The following is a 17,986-nucleotide window of genomic DNA, read 5'->3' on the forward strand; positions in this document are numbered from 1 at the left end:
CTGAACCTGGGAGGTGGAGGTTGCGGTGAGCTGAGATCACGCTAATGTACTCCAGCCTGGGCAACAGCGTGAGACTCTGTGTCAAAAAAATAATAAAAATAAAATAAAATTAATACTAATTTATAGGCCAGGTGCGGTGGCTCACTCCTGTAATCCTAGCACTTTGGGAGGCTGAGGCAGGAGGATCACTTGAGCACAGGAATTTGAGACTAGCCTGGCAACATGGTGAAACTCCCTCTCTACTAAAAATACAAAAATTAACTGGCATGGTGGTGCACACCTGTGATCCCAGCTACTGAGAGGGCTGAGGCAGGAGAATCGTTTGTACCTAGGAGGCAGAGATTGCAGTGAACTGAGATTCCACCACTGCACTGCAGCCTGGGCAACAGAGCAAGACTCTATGTAAACGAAGAAAACATTATAAACTTTTAAACTTAAAAATTGCTAATTTAGACAACAGATCAAGGCATCAAATCATTTTGGATAAAACTTCATGTTGTGAACTTGACTTTGATATTATCTTGGCAAAATTCTGTTCTAAAATTTTTCACTTTATTTCTTTAGAGAAGAAAGAGTGAATATGAAGGTTCCCAGAGATATGGATGATGCCAAGGCTCTAGGAAAAGTTTTATCCAAATATAAGGACACCTTTTATGTTCAAGTACTTGTAGCTTATTTTGCTACATATATTTTGTATCCTTTTAACTGAAAAAATGTTTTCTAATTTTGTTCAAGAAAAAGTGTAAAAGGTCTGCTCTTCATTTATACATATTTTTCTTTTAAAATTTGTTATTGCAGTGTAACAATATTAAATAATTGAAATTTGAAATGGAAAAAAATTATCACTTTAATCCTGTTTCCTGGACTGTTTTTATGTCTGAATATTTATCACAAGGTCTTTTGATTCTTTTGTATTCTGCTTTTTTCACTTATCAAACATTTTCCTTTACTGCATATTATTTTATGGGTTTGATTTATAATTGTATTAATTAACTGATGATATTAGTTTATATAATTATTTTAAATTACTAGTCAAAATAGTATTTTTATAATTGTTCTCTTAGGTTTGGAGGTATAATGTGTTAATTTTTATAGGTATGTATTATGAATCTCCTTTGTTCATGATTTTTTTCTTGCATTGTTTCCTTTGTAAAAATTCTTAAGATACTTATTCAAAGGAATGAATTTTTTTTACAATTTGATATATATTTATTTTATATAAATAGGTTACATTTTAACTAGTCAGGAAAATAGCCTTATTTCAAACGGCTTATGCTGTGGGTGCTTAATTTTGCAAATTGTGGAGTTTAATTTTTCATTTCTGATTTGTTAATATCTTTTATTCTTATCCAAACTATTTTCCAGATCTTATCAGTTAATGAAAGACATTACCTCTTGATGTTGTAAAAATAATCATCATTTTTAAACCAATTTTTTTTTTTTTTGAGATGGAGTTTCGCTCTTGTCACACAGGCTGGAGTGCAATGGTGCAATCTCTAGTCACTGCAACCTCTACCTCCTGGGTTCAAGCGTTTCTCCAGTCTCAGCCTCCCAAGTAGCTGGGATTACGTGCGCCTGCCGCCATGCTTGGCTAATTTTTGTATTTTCAGTAGAGGTGGGGTTTCACCATGTTGACCAGGATCGTCTCAAACCCCTGACATCAGGTGATCCGCCCACCTCAGCCTCCCAAAATGCTGGGATTACAGGCGTGAGCCACCGCGCCTGGCAGAAAAGGAATTATTTTAATGATATTAAACAATTTGGACGTTGAAATATGTGGGGTTTTAATTTTTATTTATTTTATTGATTTATTTATTTTTTGAGACAGAGTCTTGCTCTTGTTGCCCAAGCTAGAGTGCAGTGGCGCAATCTGGGCTCACTACAACCTCTGCCTCCTGTGCTCAAGCGATTCTCCTGTCTCAGCCTCCTGAGTAGCTGGGACTACAGGAGCGTGCCACCATTCCCAGCTAATTTTTGTGTTTTTAGTAGAGACAGCGTTTCACCATATTGATCAGGCTGGTCTCGAACTCCTGACCTCAGGTGATCCACCTGCCTCAGCCTCCCAAAGTGCTGTGATTACAGGCGTAAGCCACTGCACCTGGCCTATATTTGTTTATTTTTGAGATGGAGTCTCACTCTGTTACCCAGGCTGGAGTGTAATGGCATGATCTCGGCTTACCACAACCTCCGCCTCCCAGGTTCAAGCATTCTCCTGCCTCAGCCTCCCAAATAGCTGGTCAGGAAAATAGCCTTATTTCAGGCACGCACCACCACTCCTGGCTAGTTTTTGTTTTTGTTTTTGTTGTTTTTTTTTGAGACAGAGTCTCGCTCTGTCGCCCAGGCTGGAGTGCAGTGGCACGATCTCGGCTCACTGCAAGCTCCGCCTCCCGGGATCACGCCATTCTCCTGCCAGCCTCCTGAGTAGCTGGGACTACAGGTGCCTGCCACCACGTCTGGCTAATTTTTTGTACTTTCTTAGTAGAGACCGGGTTTCACCGTGTTAGCCAGGATGGTCTTGATCTCCTGACCTCGTGATCCGCCTGCCTCAGCCTGCCAGAGTGCTGAGATTACAGGCGTGAGCCACCGCACCCGACCAGTTTTTGTATTTTTAGTAAGAAACAGAATTTCACTATGTTGGGCAGGCTGGTCTCGAACTCCTGACCTCATGATTCTCCCACTTGGGCCTCCCAAAGTGCTGGGATTACAGGCGTGAGCAACCGCACCCGGCCTTATTTTTATTTTTATTTTTTGAGACAGAGTCTCACTCTATTGCCCAGACCAGAGGTCAGTGGCATGATCATGGCTCACTGCAACTTCTGCCTCCTGGGTTCAAGTGATTCTCGTGTCCCAACCTCCTGAGTACCTGGCATTACAGGCATGAGCCACTGTGCCCAGCCAATTTTTGTATTTTTATTAGAGACGGGGTTTCATCATGTTGGCCAGGCTGTTCTTCAGCTCCTAGTCTCAAGTGATCCACCCTCAGCTTCCCAAAGTATTGGGATTCCAGGCGTGAGCCACTGCACCCAGCCTGAAATATGTTGACATAGGGCATCGTAACACTGGTTTCTCAACTTTGTTTTTTTTCCCCCAATTTCAGCTATAATTTTAGGTTTCCTTTTCAGACAAGTAGGAATTTCACCAAATTTTAGGGAAAAAAAAAAGAAAAAAACAGTTGCATTAAACAATAACAACAAAAACAACAAAACACTTCCTGGGAATTTGTCCTCATTTATTCCTGCTTCTCTCAGTTTCCTCAAGGGAAAATTTCCATTTATCTCCTTTCATCCTTTGGAGTCTTGCTTTCTTTTCTTTCTTTTCTTTTTCTTTTTTTTTTTTTTTAATTATTACACTTTAGGTTCTGGGGTACATGTGCGCAACATTGCAATTTTTTACATAGGTATACATGCGCCATATTGGTTTGCTGCACCCATCAACTCATCATTTACACTGAGTATTTCTACATTTATATATGTGTGAAACTATCCATAATATCTTTTGTTTTCGTTTTGTTTTTTTGAGATGGAGTCTCGCTCTGTTGCCAGGCTGGCATGCAGTGGCGAGATCTCGACTCACTGCAATCTCCCGCCTTCTGTGTTCAAGCCATTCCCCTGCCTCAGCCTCCCGAGTAGCTGGGACTACAGGCGCCCACCACCACACCCAGCAAATTTTTTGTATTTTAGTAGAGACAGGGTTTCACCATTTTGGCCAGGATGGTCTCGATCTCCTGACCTCTTGATCCGCCCGCCTCCCTAAGTGCTGGGATTACAGGCATGAGGCACCCTACCCGGCCCATATAATACAATCGTAACCCAAAATATGTGTGTGTGTGTGTGTGTGTGTGTGTTGTTTTTAACAGAGACGTGTAGGAAACAGGTGGAAAATTTGAGGCTGATTGATCAGAGAGTTTTGAGTTTTAGTACTATATGTGGTTGATACTTGAAGCCATGGAAATTGCCAAATTTATCAAAGGAAAGGGAGAGTGTGACTAACAGAACGTTAGAGAAATTTCAGATTTGAGGGCAAAGAGAAAAATCTAGAGAAGAAATTACCTGTAACGTAGAAGAAGTAGTACAGTTCACTGAAGCCATGTTTCATGCAGGATGAAGTATAATCCTATGCAGGGATCACTGAAAGGTGACTGTTGAGAAAAAGTTATTAATATCTATGAGGAAGTTTCAATAGCATAGTGGAATAGTAAAGCAGGTCACAGGGAACAAGGAGAGAATCTCCTCTGAGGAAATGAAAATGAGCAGTAGCTGATCACTTGAGCCCAGGAGTTCAAGACTAGCCTGGGCAACATAGCCAGACCTCATCTCTACAAATAATAAAAATTGGCATGGTGACACACATGTCTGTGATCCTAGCTACTTGCGAGGTTGAAGTGGGAGAATTGCTTGAGCTTGGGCAGTTGAGGCTGCAGTGACCCATGAGTGCGCCACTGCATTCCAGCCTGGGTGACAAAGCAAGACCCCTTCTCAAAAATAAATAAGATTTGTGACTTTTACTATATTTTGTAATTTCTATTGTTATTTTATTTTTCTCATTTTTTAAATTCTCTCGTAGCTCCTGTTCCTTTAAAATGAGTAGTGAATTTAGGTAAATCTTCATAATTAAATTAGAAATAATTATATGTACATGATTTCCCTGAAAACATTTGGGAGTAAAATGTATTAGAGAAGCACTGAAAGATTATGGAAGACCTTTTCTTTTTTCCTCCCCCAAAGTGCCTGATTCCTCTCTATCTAGTACATACTGGATTTTTGTCTTGGAAACCTTTTAGTAGCGCACACTTGCTAGTATTTATGATACGTTTAGTAAATGGTCAACTTAGAGGCTAAACCTTTGGTTATAATCTCATTATATGATAATTTCTGTATTTATACTTTTTTCCCGAAATGTTACATTTGTCTTTTAAAATTCCACTTAATTGTGTTCTAATCCTTAACTTAAAAGTTACCAGCTTGCAAACATTTGCTATTCCAGGCTCTATATTTCTCAGTATACTTTCAGGGTTTCTTTATCCCTTTCCACTGGCCTTATTTCTTGTTTGTTTGGTAAGTATGAAAAAATAAAATTGGGAGACTGAAAAAAAAAAAACAATAGAATGATGAGGATGATGATATTTTAATCCCACTAGTCTATGTAAGCATAAACTCATTAGTTTAAGAGGAGTTAAAGTCCCTTCACAAGGAGGTGTTAAAATTTGTTTTTCCCCCAGAACAGACCAATTATAGACTTAGTTGCATTTATAAGCTATGTTTTAGCTTTTCTTTCCTATTGGATTTTGTAACTGCGACAGTCCAAAAGAGTGTTGATGAGCACAATGAGTTAAGTCCCAGGGCCAGAGGTGGTATTTTCAAGCTTAGAAATTGTGAGGGTCGGGAGGAGGTTGGAAATTGGCTCCTGAAATTTTATTCTTAGGCTAAAGCCTAGCATTATTTATTTGGATATAGTCACTAGGTGTAATCACAAGTGCCAGTTTGTTTTAGCTGATCTCATTTGAGGTACAATTTGGTCTGAGAAAGTACTAGATCATCTCTGCACAAGAGATGTCTTGCAGAGTACCCTCCCCACCTCCAAAAGAAGTAAATTAATTGAGCTTTTACTCAGGTGAATAAATCAATGTGAGTAAGATGGAAAAATACAAAATGCTTATGGCTTCTTTTTGTTTTCCAGTGTTCTGGACTTGGTGCCTCTTTTTGTTATATGCTTTCCTATTTAGTTGGGAGACCAGTTGTATACAAATACCTAACAGAGAAAGCAGTAAAATGGTCACAGCAGGTAAACATGTATTGTTAAATTATTTGATGTAACTCTTTGTTAATTGGAAGTTCTGTGTTTAGTGCCTACATGAATTAGCTACATGTATTAAACCAACACAAATTATTTCCTAAGTTAACTCAAGTAATAACTATCTTCTGACCAAATAAAAATAGATGGTAGGCAAATATGAATGTTAATAATTTCACATACAAATGTTTTAGACCTGTGATGGTAATTTTTATCCGGTTAAATTCAATCAGAGAAGTCAAAGTGTCAGTATAAAGGCATCCACATAATTAGATACCTATCCATTTTATGTTAATGCAGTATTCTGTGCATGTGTTACTAAAACACTTGTATCAGCCAACTCCCAGTGCATTTTTTTCTTTTTTTTTTTTTTTTTTTTTTTTTGAGACGGAGTCTCGCTGTGTACCCCAGGCTGGAGTACAGTGGCGCGATCTCGGCTCACTGCGAGCTTCGCCTCCCAGGTTCACGCCATTATCCTGCCTCAGCCTCCTGAGTAGCTGGGACTACAGGCGCCCACTATCGTGACTGGCTAATTTTTTGTATTTTTAGTAGAGACGGGGTTTCACCGTGTCTCGATCTCCTGACCTTGTGATCCGCCCGCCTCGGCCTCCCAAAGTGCTGGGATTACAGGCGTGAGCCACTGCGCCCGGCCGCTCTGTCACCCAGTTGGAGTGCAGTGGCATGACCTCGGCTCACTGCAGCCTCTGCCTCCCGGGTTCAAGCAATGCTCCTGCCTGCCTCAGCCTCCCGAGTAGCTGGGATTATAGGCACATGCCACCACGCCTAGCTAATTTTTTGTATTTTTAGTAGAGACAGGGTTTCACCATGTTGGCCAGGCTGGTCTCAAACTCCAGACCTCAGGTGACCGTCCTGCCTCAGTCTCCCAAAGTGCTGGGATTACAGGCATGAGTCACCACTGGCCTTTTTTGATCTTTTCTTTTCTCTTTTCTTTTCATTTCTTTTCGAGTTGGAGTTTCGCTCTTGTTGCCCAAGCTGAAGGGCATCTTGGCTCACTGCAACCTCCGCCTCCCGGAGGTTCTCCTATCTCTGCCTCCCAAGTAGCTAGCATTTCAGGCGCATGCCACCACCTTTTTTAGTAGAAATGGGTTTCACCATGTTAGCCAGGCTGTTCTCGAACTCCTGACCTCAGGTGATCCACCTGCCTTGGCCTCCCACAGTGCTGGGATTACAGGCATGAAACACCATGCCAGCCTGATCATTTGTCTTGGGTATGCTCTGAAGTATCAGGAATGAGAATTTGAAATAAGGTGTTTATATTAAGCGACTTATTTTGAAGTTGTCCTCAATCTGATGCTAATTATTTTCTTTCTTATGACAGGTTGACCGTCATAGAGAACATCTCATTAACTACATTATATTTTTGAGAATAACACCATTTCTGCCTAATTGGTTTATTAATATCACATCTCCTGTGATAAACGTGCCATTGAAAGTTTTTTTTATTGGTACTTTTCTAGGTAAGGCCTCTGGTTCTTGCCTTGTATGAGCTCATTGTGTACATATCTGACAGTGTCCAGCTGATCTAGATTGCATGCATGCTCTCTGCAGATATGTCAGCACCATCTAGAACTCTTGGGCACAAAGCCTGGCTGTATAAATAGATACTCAGAAGTGTTTGTTGCATTGTGTTGATTTAGGTTATTTTTGTGTTGCCTCTTTAAAGAAGAGCACTTTCTACTGTATATCATTTTAATAATAGAGAGTTAAGCAGGACCTATAACCTCCAGTCCCTCTAAGTGGAGAGGAAAAAAAATCAAATTGCCTTTTTGAGCAATTTTCTCCTATGTCCCTTCCCCTTCCCCTTCCCTGAGTCTCACCCTGTCGCCCAGTCTGGAGTGCAGTGGTGCAGTCTCGGCTCACTGCAAGCTCCGCCTCCTGGGTTCACGCCATTCTCCTGCCTCAGCCTCCCGAGTAGCTGGGACTACAGGCACACGCCACCACGCCTGGCTAATGTTTGTATTATTAGTAGAGATGGGGTTTCACCATGTTGGCCAGGCTGGTCTCAAACTCCTGACCTTGTGATCCTCCTACCTCAGCCTCTCAAAGTGCTGAGATTACAGGCATGAGCCACCATGCCCAGCTCTTTTTTTTTTTTTTAATGTTGCTTTGGCAAAATGGTTCCTTTGTGTTTTTTGGAGGTTTTTTTTTTGTTTGTTTATTTGATTGCTTGTTTTTTTTTTTTTTTTGAGACAAGAGTCTTGCTCTGTCGCCTAGGCTGGAGTGCAGTGGCACAATCTCGGCTCACTGCAAGCTCCGCCTCCTGGGTTCATGCCATTCTCCTGCCTCAGCCTCCCGAATAGCTGGGACTACAGGCGCCCGCCACCACGTCCAGTTAACTTTTTGTATTTTTAGTAGAGATGGGGTTTCACCTTGTTAGCCAGGATGGTCTTGATCTGACCTCGTGATCCACCCGCCTCGGCCTCCCAAAGTACTGGGATTACAGGCATGAGGTACCGTGCCCGGCAGCAAATTTGTTTCCTAATGAAGTATTAAAATGTTGAACTTGAATTTTCAGGAGAGAATTGATCCTATTTTTCCTTTTATTGAGACCAGCATTTATTGTGGATGTTATCAAAAGTATGGAGAAAGCAATGATCAACAAACATTCTTGCTTTTAAAGAAATAATACTTGATTTTGCTTTTTTGTGTGTTTTTTTGTGTGTGTTTTTTTGTTGTTGAGATAGAGTTTCGCTCTTATTGCCCAGGCTGGAGTGCAGTGGTGCTGTCTCGGCTCACTGCAACCTCTGCCTCCCAGGTTCAAGCGATTCTCCTGCCTCAGCCTCCCGAGTAGCTGGGATTACAGGCATGCACCACCACGACCAGCTAATTTTGTATTTTTCGTGGAGATGGGGTTTCTCCATGTTGGTCAGGCTGGTCTTTAACTCCCAACCTCAGATGATGCGCCCGCCTCAGCCTACCAAAGTACTAGGATTATAGGCATGAGCCACCGTGCCCGGCCTTAATTTTGAAATTAATCAGTGGACATGAAGATTATTTATATATTTTTTGAATTCTCATGATTCTTTCTAGGAGTGTTTTGCTTTTCTTTCCAGTTCAAGTTGAATTGTTTAGATGTCCAAAAAAAAATGAGCAGATTTTTTACATACTGAATACCTATGAAAGCTTAATTCTTGTAAGAATATTTCTTTTTGAAAAGAATAACCAAAATCAATTATTTATTGCTACTTTAAAAAAAATTAGCCGGGCGCGGTGGTTCACACCTGTAGTTCCAGCACTTTGGGAGGCCAGGGTGGGCGGATCACAAGGTCAGGAGTTCAAGACCAGTCTAACCAATATGGTAAAACCCTGTCTCTACTAAAAATACAAAAATTAGCTGAACGTGGTGGCAGGTGCTTGCAGTCCCAGCTACTCAGGAGGCTGAGGCAGGAGAATCACTTGAACCCGGGAGGCAGAGGTTGCAGTGAACCGAGATTGTGCCACTGCGCTCCAGCCTGGGTGACAGAGCAAGACACTATCTCAAAAAAAAAGAAAGAATGAAAAGAAAAAAAAATTGACAAACTGACATCAGCATGGGGAATTTTTAATTTTGTTAAATGTCACATCCATGGAATCTAAAGAGAGAATTTTTGTTTCTATTTCCATTTTACAGGTGAAAGGCAGAGATTTAGTTTTAGCTTTGGCTAAAGTAATATCTTTCCCTTTGTTTTGATTTTTAGTGAAATGCCATCATTCTGTATGTACTTTTGTATGCACTGCTCTCTTTACTCACACTTTCAGTATCTTAAAACTTGAAATTGCTAGAACAGACCCCCCTCCCTCCCTCCTTCCCTCCCTCCCTCCTTTTTTCCTTTCCTTTCCGTTTTCCTTTCCTTTCCTTTGCTTTCCTCTGTCTGTTCTCCTCTCCTCTCCTTTTCTTCCCTCCCCCCTCCCCTCCCCCTCCCCCTCCCCCTTCCCCTTCCCCTTCCCCTCTCCTCTCCTCTCCTTTCCTCTCCTTTGACAGATTTTCTCTCTCTGTCACCCAGGCTGGAGTTCAGTGGCATGATCTCAGTTCAGTGCAACCTCTGCCTCCTGGGTTCAAGTGATTCTTCTGCCTCAGCCTCCCAGGTAGCTGGGATTACAGGTGTGCGCCACCATACCCAGCTAATTTTTGTATTTTTAGTAGAGATGGAGTTTCACCATGTTGGCCAAGCTGGTCTCAAACTCCTGACCTCAAGTGATCTGCCTACCTTGGCCTCCCAAAGTGCTGGAATTACATGCACGAGCCGCTGTGCCGGGCCTTTTTTTTTTCTTTTAAGGTTTTTGATAGTCTGGGTGTGGTGGCTCATGCCTGTAATCCCAGCACTTGGGGAGGCTGAGGTGGGCGAATTGCCTGAGCCTGGGAGTTATAGAGACCAGCCTGGGCAATATGGCAAACCCCCCCCCCTTGACAAAAATTACAAAAAGTGGCTGGGTGTGGTGGTACATGCCTGTAGTCCCAGTTGCTCAGAAAGCTGAGGTGGGAAGATCACCAGAGCCTGGGGAGACTGAGGCTGCAATGAGTGGATAGAGTCAAACTCTTGGGGGGGTCGGGGGGAAGCATTTTTGATAAATGTAAAATTATTCTCTGGGCACTTATCTTGGGTTTTTAAAATTCATTATCCTGGCTGGGCATGGGGACTCATGCCTGTAATCCCGGCACTTTGGGAGGCTGAGGTGGGCGGATCATCTGAGGTCGGGAGTTCAAGACCAGTCTGACCAACATGGAGAAACCCCATCTCTACTAAAAATACGAAATTAGCTGGGTGTGGTGGCGCATGCCCGTAATCCCAGCTACTCAGGAGGCTGAGGCAGGACAATCGTTTGAACCCAGGAGGCAGAGGTTGCAGTGAGCCAAGATCGCACCATTGCACTCCAGCCTGGACAACAAGAGGGAAACTCCGTCTCAAAATAATAAAAAATAAAAAAAGATCATTATCTTTAAGAGGTGATTAGGAAAGATTGAATTCTTTATATGGAAATAAACTTGAGCTTTAAATTCTTAATTTTTTTTCCCAAAATGAAAATAGCTCTATTGTTTTAAGAAACTTTATGCACACAGAAAATTTTAATTTTTTAAAAACAGTTGGTGGTTTTTACTGTATCTTTTTATTTTTTATTTCAGGTGTTGCACCTCCTTCTTTTGTAGCCATTAAGGCAGGAACAACACTGTATCAACTTACAACAGCAGGAGAAGCTGTTTCCTGGAACTCAATATTTGTTCTGATGATCTTGGCTGTGCTTTCTATTCTGCCAGCCATCTTCCAAAAAAAACTAAAGCAGAAATTTGAGTAAAAATAATCATCTGATTTTTAGTTTTGCTGTCATCACCATCTCAGGATTAACAGGTGCATCCATTTATGTTTTAAAATCACCTCTTCAGTAATTAAACAAGGAATTTGTAAAATAAAATTTCCTGTCAGATAGTTAAAGTAATACATTTAAGCGACAAGGGGAGAAGAAAGTAAAAATGGAAATTGGTATACTGTGAAAAGTGCTATCAATAAGGTAGATATCTTAGACATAAAGTATTATGGTATTAAGGTAGACATCTTAGACATAAAGTATTATACCAAGGGTAGCTATAGATAATAGTAGTGTGGTAGGAAATTGTTGATCCAGCTAATTCATTTGATTTAATTGAATATTTTTTCTCTTTAATAACTAAAATAGATAGATTCTTAAATTCTAGATTTTTAAAAGTAGTGTTGCAAGTTTTGTTAATGTTAGGCTTTTTTCAGAGCATAAACTGGAAAACTTAAAAAGAGATTTACATTTTCTTCCTCTTTTGAGGTAATGGATTTGTTTGGAAATTGCATGTTAGTAGACGACTGAATATAAAAAGGATATCAAGTTGTCTATTTTGTTAATTTCATTTTTGTTTTTTATCTTCTAGATTTTTATCATGGATTAGTCTGAAATTTAAAGTTCTGGCCAGTCTGTTTTCTTTTATCTTGTTTTTACAGTATTTCCACTGTGCATGTATAAAATTGGTATTATATAACTGTATCATATTTGGTATTGTAATTTTTTTCTTTTTTTTTTTTTGAGATGGAGTCTTGCTGTTGCCCAGGCTGGACTGCAGTGGCATGATCTCGGCTTACTGCAAATTCCGCCTCCTGGGTTCAAGCGATTCTCCTGGCCCAGCTTCCTGAGTAACTGCAATTACAGGTGTGTGCCACCATGCCCAGCTAATTTTTGTGTTTTTAGTAGAGATGGGGTTTCACCATGTTGGCCGGGCTGATCTTGAACTCCTGGCCTCAGGCTGTCTGCCCACTTCCATCTCCCAAAGTGCTGGGATTACAGGCTTGAGCCACTGCGCCTGGCCGTGGTATTGATAATTTATATTCAGATAATTTGTTATGTCTAATATCTCAAAAGGGGCTCTAAAAAGCAAACACTCACGAGTTTGTAGTTTTTAGACATTAATTATTTTAAACAATGACAGCAAAACACAAGTGATTAAATATAGTTTATTTGTTCCGATGACTAAATTTTACCTCATTTATTAATCTGGTTATTAAAGAATACATTTAATAATATTATGTAATTATTCTTTTTATGCATAATACACCTAGAAAAATGCCTTTTGTTTCTATTGATGGCTTTTTTGTTTGGAGCTGCTTTTGATTACTTATTGCAGTTTCCCAATTTAGTCTTTACTTTTTCTAACTCACAAAGTAAAATTAACTGATCACATGGCAACTACTATATTTAAATAGTTCTAGAAAAATGAAAGTGCTTTTTGCTGCTTGGTTAATGGGTAATGCCCTTGATTCCTTGATTGTAGGACATAGCTGATCTAAAGTGTTCTGTCAGTTTTACCTTCACCCATGACTCATTATGTTGAAAAGTCCTTTAGCTGTGAGAAATCCTTGTATGTTTTTATTATGAGAGGTATAATCATCCTCAAAAGCCTGTTTTTACTACATGATGTGGACTGATTATTTTTTCTATCACAGTATTAACAGATAGATTTTATTGTAAATACAAAGAAAATATATTGATTATTATAGTATTCTTATGTCAGCTGGCCTTTTGTGTGAGATTATTATTTCTAGCAAGGCTTTCTTCCTTTCTTATTGCCCAGAGACTGATAAATCCTTTGTTATTTTTACACATAAATTAAAACATAGCCTTTTTGGACAAATTCACTAAATATTACTGTATAAAATGTAATTGAGTAAATTTTTATCAGAATTTAAAAAATGAGCTTAGACTCAGAAGCGTCACTATTTACTCCAGCGTGTGTAAATTGTACTTACTCTATTCTCAGAGTATATTTACTGTCCTTATCATTGATTCTTTCCCTTTGCTAATTTTTTTTTTTTTGTTAATGGTAGCTACGACTTTAGGTGGGGTATATTTTCTTCTCCTAAGAGAATAGACAGTTTTTCCAGATTCATCATCATTGACTGTCAAGAAAGGACTACCCTCAGTGCAGTTGATGGCCTGTCTTCATGGATTCATAGACTTGGCCTGATGCCACATGTAAATTCAAGCTTTGGCTTGACAATTATACGGTAACAACCACAAGAAGACAAGCATCTGTGGTGCGGAGACAAGCAGGCTAACTAGAAGTTGACATGCTAAGAAAGTGAAACTGTTCTTTCTTAATTAATGGTCTTTCTCTGGAACTCTGTTACTTTGAGTATAATATTTCCATGACACTTAGTAAATGCAAGCTAAAATGTAATAATAATAATAATAAATTGTACTGGAGAAACCTAAATGTCACATTTGGGATTTATTTCATGGAAGTACTTAGATTAAAAAACTCTGGCCGGGCAAGGTGGCTCACGCCTTTGATCCCAGCACTTTGGAAGGCGGAAGCGAGTGGATCACCTGCAGTCAGGAGTTCGAGACCAGCCTGGCCATCATAGTGAAACCCTTCTCTACTAAACATATGAAAAATTAGCCAGGTGTGGTGGCATGCGCCTATAGTCCTAGCTACTTGGGAGGTTGAGGCACGAGAATCGCTTGAACCCAGAAGGTGGACGTTGCGGTGAGATGAAATTGCGCCACTGCATTCCAGCCTGGGTGACAGAGCCAGACTCTTCTCAAAAAACTAAAAACAAATTCGTCGTTGAATAAAAGTATATTCTTAAATTCTGGGCCAGACGTGGTGGCTCAAACACCTGTAATCCCAGCACTTTGCGAGGCAGAGGCGGGTGGATAACGAGGTCAGGAGATCAAGAACATCCTGGCTAACATGGTGAAACCCCATCTCTACTAAAAATACAAAAAATTAGCTGGTGTGGTGGTGGGCACCTGTAGTCCCAGCTACTTGGGAGGCTGAGGCAGGAGAATGGCATGAACCTGGGAGGTGGAGCTTGCAGTGAGCCGAGATGGCACCACTAAACTCTAGCCCGGGCAAGAGTGCGAGACTGTCTCAAAAAAAAAATTTTTAACTTTTTTCTTTTTTTTTTTTTTTCCAGATGGAGCCTCACTCTGTCACCCAGGCTGGAGTGCAATCTCGGCTCACTGGAAGCTCCACCTCCCGGGCTCACACCATTCTCCTGCCTCAGCCTCCCACGTAGCTGGGACTACAGGCGGCCGCCACCACGCCCAGCTAATTTTTTGTATTTTTAGTAGAGACAGGGTTTCACTGTGTTAGCCAAGATGGTCTCTATCTCCTGACCCCGTGATCCGCCCACCTTGGCCTCCCAAAGTGCTGGGCATGAGCCATGGCGCCCAGCTGAAATATTTAAAACTTGTAATTCTTGGTTTTTGAGGATTTTTTTTTTTTTTTTTTTTTTTGACGGAGTTTTGCTTTTGTTACCCAGGCTGGAGTGCAATGACGCGATCTCAGCTCACCACAACCTCTGCCTCCCGGGTTTGAGCGATTCTCCTGCCTCAGCCTCCCGAGTAGCTGGGATTACAGGCATGTGCCATCACACCCAGCTAATTTTGTATTTTTAGCAGAGATGGGGTTTCTCTATGTTAGTCAGACTGGTCTTGAACTTCTGACCTCAGATGTGCCACCCTCCTCGGCCTCCCAAAGTGTTGGGATTACAGGCGTGAGCCACCATGGCCAACCGGCTTTTGAGGATTCTAAAGCAATTATTTAAATTGTTGAGGTAAGGCTGGGCACAGTGGCTTACGCCTGTAATCCCAGCACTTTGGGAGGTCAAGGTGGGCAGATTACCTGAGGTCAGGAGGTTGAGACCAGCCTGGCCAACATGGTGAAACCCTGTCTCTACTAAAAATAACAAAAATTAGCTGGATGTGTTGGTGAATGCCTGTAGTTCCAACTACTCAGGAGGCTGAGGCAGGAGAATCACTTGAAACCAGGAGGTGGAGGTTGCAGTGAGCCGAGTTAGCACCACTGCACTCCAGCCTGGGCTACAGGGTGACACCCTGTTGCTAAGTAAATAGTTGAGGTAAGTAAATATTTCTAGTACGTAGAATGAGTTATTTATAAAGGAATATTTTTAAAGGTCTCTGGCTTTTTGAAAATGGATATAATGAAAAGGGCTGAAGCTTTCCTGATAATCATTCAGTGGTCATAGTTAAGATGTTTAGAAGATACCTCTTATTGCAGTTTTCAGTATTCTGATTATTTTTCTTTTATCTGGGACAAACTTAGTCTGGGTGACTTGAGGCAGGATATTGCTTAAGCTCTCATCCTCATTTTTCTCATCTAGAAAAAAGAGCTCTAAGGTCCAGGATCCTTACAGCTCAGACATGATAGGATTCTCTGAAATTAATAAAAAAGATTAATAAGTTGCCCCAATTCAGAATATTAAATTAAGCGTACCTTGCTTTGTATAGCTTGTTTTACAGCTTACAATATACTTTCACACACATTTAAGTAAATTAACGTCCTTTTTTTTTTTTTTGAGACAGCCTTGCTTTGTCACCCAGGCTGGAGTGCAGTGGCGTGATCTCGGCTCACTGCAACCTCCACCTCCCGGCTTCAGCCAATTCTCCTGCCTCAGCCTCCCGAGTAGCTGGGATTACAGGCACCCGCCATCGTGCCCAGCTAATTTTTGTATTTTTAGTAGAGACGGGGTTTCCCCATGTTGACCAGGGTGGTCTTGAACTCCTGACCTTGTGATGCACCCACCTCGGCCTCCAAAGTGCTGGGATTACAGGCGTGAGCCACTGCCCAGTATTTTTTTTTTTTTTTTTTTTAAGTAAGAGACTGGGACTTGCTACATTGCCCAGGCTGATCTTGAACTCCATGGCTCAAGCAGTCCTTGCCTTAGCCTCCGGAGTAGCTGAGATTACAGATGTGTGCCACCATACTGTTTATAATGAAATACTCAACCACATCAAAAAACAAAACGAGCTTCTTGTTGGATGTTTTATTGCCATTTATTGCATTGATTTCCATTTTATTACTTTGCTCGTAATACAAAGTAAGATAAAATGAGAATTCCATAGAGGTATAAAGAGACTCTTCTAGAGTTCTTTAATTCTTGAAATAGCACTTGGTATGACAAACCATAATATCAAGTCATCCGTTTGCTATTATGTTAGCAGGGATTGCTCTTTGAGAATAGAAGGTGGGGGAACCTCACTTAACTGTTAGGTTTTCAGATTCCATCTGAGCTGTATGGTGCCTTATCCAGCTTCTAGAGCTGTGCCAAGTGAGCACTCTTCATTATGACCAGACTGCTCAATACAGTGCTGGGAGTAGAAATTGACCCAGTATTCACCATTATGGTTCTGGGGTAACCAAAGTCTGAGGGCAGTTTTAAAAACTACCCTCAGATTAGCATTAGAACACTATGTTATGGAAGCAGTGTGAAGGAATACATTGTCCTATATATTGTATATTTTACATGGAAAACTAGTCATATTTTAATAGTCTTAACTTTCTAGAGTAAACCTATAAAAACCCATCATGAATCACTGGAAGACGGTGTTTTTGCCCATTATTAACTGACACTACTAAAAGTGGATTCTTTCGTGGTAAGCTAACAGGCCTCAGGCAAATATTAATGTGTTGATTCAAAACTCAGTACCTTTCACCTCTGAGACAGGATTGCCTAGTAACTAAATCACTAGGGTGGACCTGTTTTTTTTTTTTGACAGAGTCTGGTTCTGTTGCCCATGCTGAAGTACAGTGGCAGGATCTTGGCTCACTGCAGCCTCCGCTTCCCAAGAATCAGAACATTGCCAGTACTTTTATCTACGTATATGTTCCTCCCCAGTCTGATCCCCCACCCTACACATCCCCTTTTTTTCTTTTTTTAATTGAATGTAATTTAATTCTTTTTTTTTTTTGAGATGGAGTTTTGCTCTTGTTATCCAGGCTGGAGTGCAATGGTGTAATCTCAGCTCACCGCAGCCTCCACCTCCCGGGTTCAGGCGATTCTCCTGCCTCAGCCTCCTGAGTACCTGGGATTACAGGCATGTGCCACCATGCCCGGCTAATTTTTGTATTTTTAGTAGAGATGGGGTTTCTCCATGTTGGTTAGGCTGGTCTCAAACTGCCAACCTCAGGTGATCCGCCCACCTCAGCCTCTGAAAATGCTGGGATTATAGGTGTGAGCCACCGTGCCTGGTCCTGGCCCCCCCCCCCCCCTTTTTTTTTTTATACGGAGTCTCGCTCTGTCGCCAGGCTGGAGTACAATGGCACTATCTTGGCCCACTGCAACCTCTGCTTCCCGAGTTCAAGTGATTCTCCTGCCCCAGCCTCCTGAGTAGCTGGAACTATGGGTGCCCACCACCACGTGCCCAGCTAATTTTTGTATTTTCAGTAGAGATGGGGTTTCACCGTGGTGACCAGGCTGGTCTCAAACTCATGACCTCAGGTGATCCACCCACCTTGCCCTCACAAAGTGCTGGGATTACAGGTGCCCGCAACCACGGAAGGCTAAATTTTTGTATTTTTAGTAGAGGTGGGGTTTTGCCATGTTGGCCAAGCTGATCATGAACTCCTGATGTCAGGTGATCTGCCAACCTTGGCCTCCAAAGTGCTTAGGTTACAGGTGTGAGCCACCTTCCCAGCCTAGGGTAGACTGTTTCATTGGTGTTAGAACACCAGTCAAGGGACTGGGTGTGGTGGCTCACGCCTGTAATCCCAGCTCTTTGGGAGGCTGAGGCATGTGGATCACCTGAGGTCAGGACTTCGAGACCAGCCTAAAATGGCAAAACCCCATCTCTATTAACAATAAAAAATTAGCTGAGCATGGTGGCACATGCCTGTAATCCCAGCTACTCTGGGAGGCTGAGGCAGGAGAATCCC

At 41.4% G+C, this 17,986-nt stretch overlaps 1 protein-coding gene across 4 annotated transcripts in view; it reads left to right on the plus strand.

Moving 5' to 3' along the window:
- The window catches only part of TMEM41B (transmembrane protein 41B), a 30,071-nt gene extending 16,552 nt beyond the window's left edge, over window positions 1–13,519 (plus strand). Inside the window, exons 4-9 of one of the 4 annotated variants that reach the window (XR_012093799.1) lie at window positions 565–693; window positions 4,961–5,054; window positions 5,677–5,781; window positions 7,130–7,268; window positions 10,913–11,135; window positions 11,684–13,519. Coding sequence is in view for 1 of the 4 variants with exons in the window: in XM_073018503.1 (XP_072874604.1) it covers window positions 565–693; window positions 4,961–5,054; window positions 5,677–5,781; window positions 7,130–7,268; window positions 10,913–11,082 (637 nt within the window). In the remaining 3 variants the exon portion in view is untranslated. Of the gene's footprint in view, window positions 1–564; window positions 694–4,953; window positions 5,055–5,676; window positions 5,782–7,129; window positions 7,269–10,912 lie in introns of all 4 variants that reach the window. The other 3 variants (XR_012093800.1, XR_012093801.1, XM_073018503.1) reach the window with 3 other exon arrangements.
- The last annotated feature ends 4,467 nt before the right edge of the window (window positions 13,520–17,986 follow it).

Source organism: Chlorocebus sabaeus, chromosome 1 (assembly GCF_047675955.1).
Source record: "Chlorocebus sabaeus isolate Y175 chromosome 1, mChlSab1.0.hap1, whole genome shotgun sequence".
NCBI classification, from domain to species: Eukaryota; Metazoa; Chordata; class Mammalia; order Primates; family Cercopithecidae; genus Chlorocebus; species Chlorocebus sabaeus.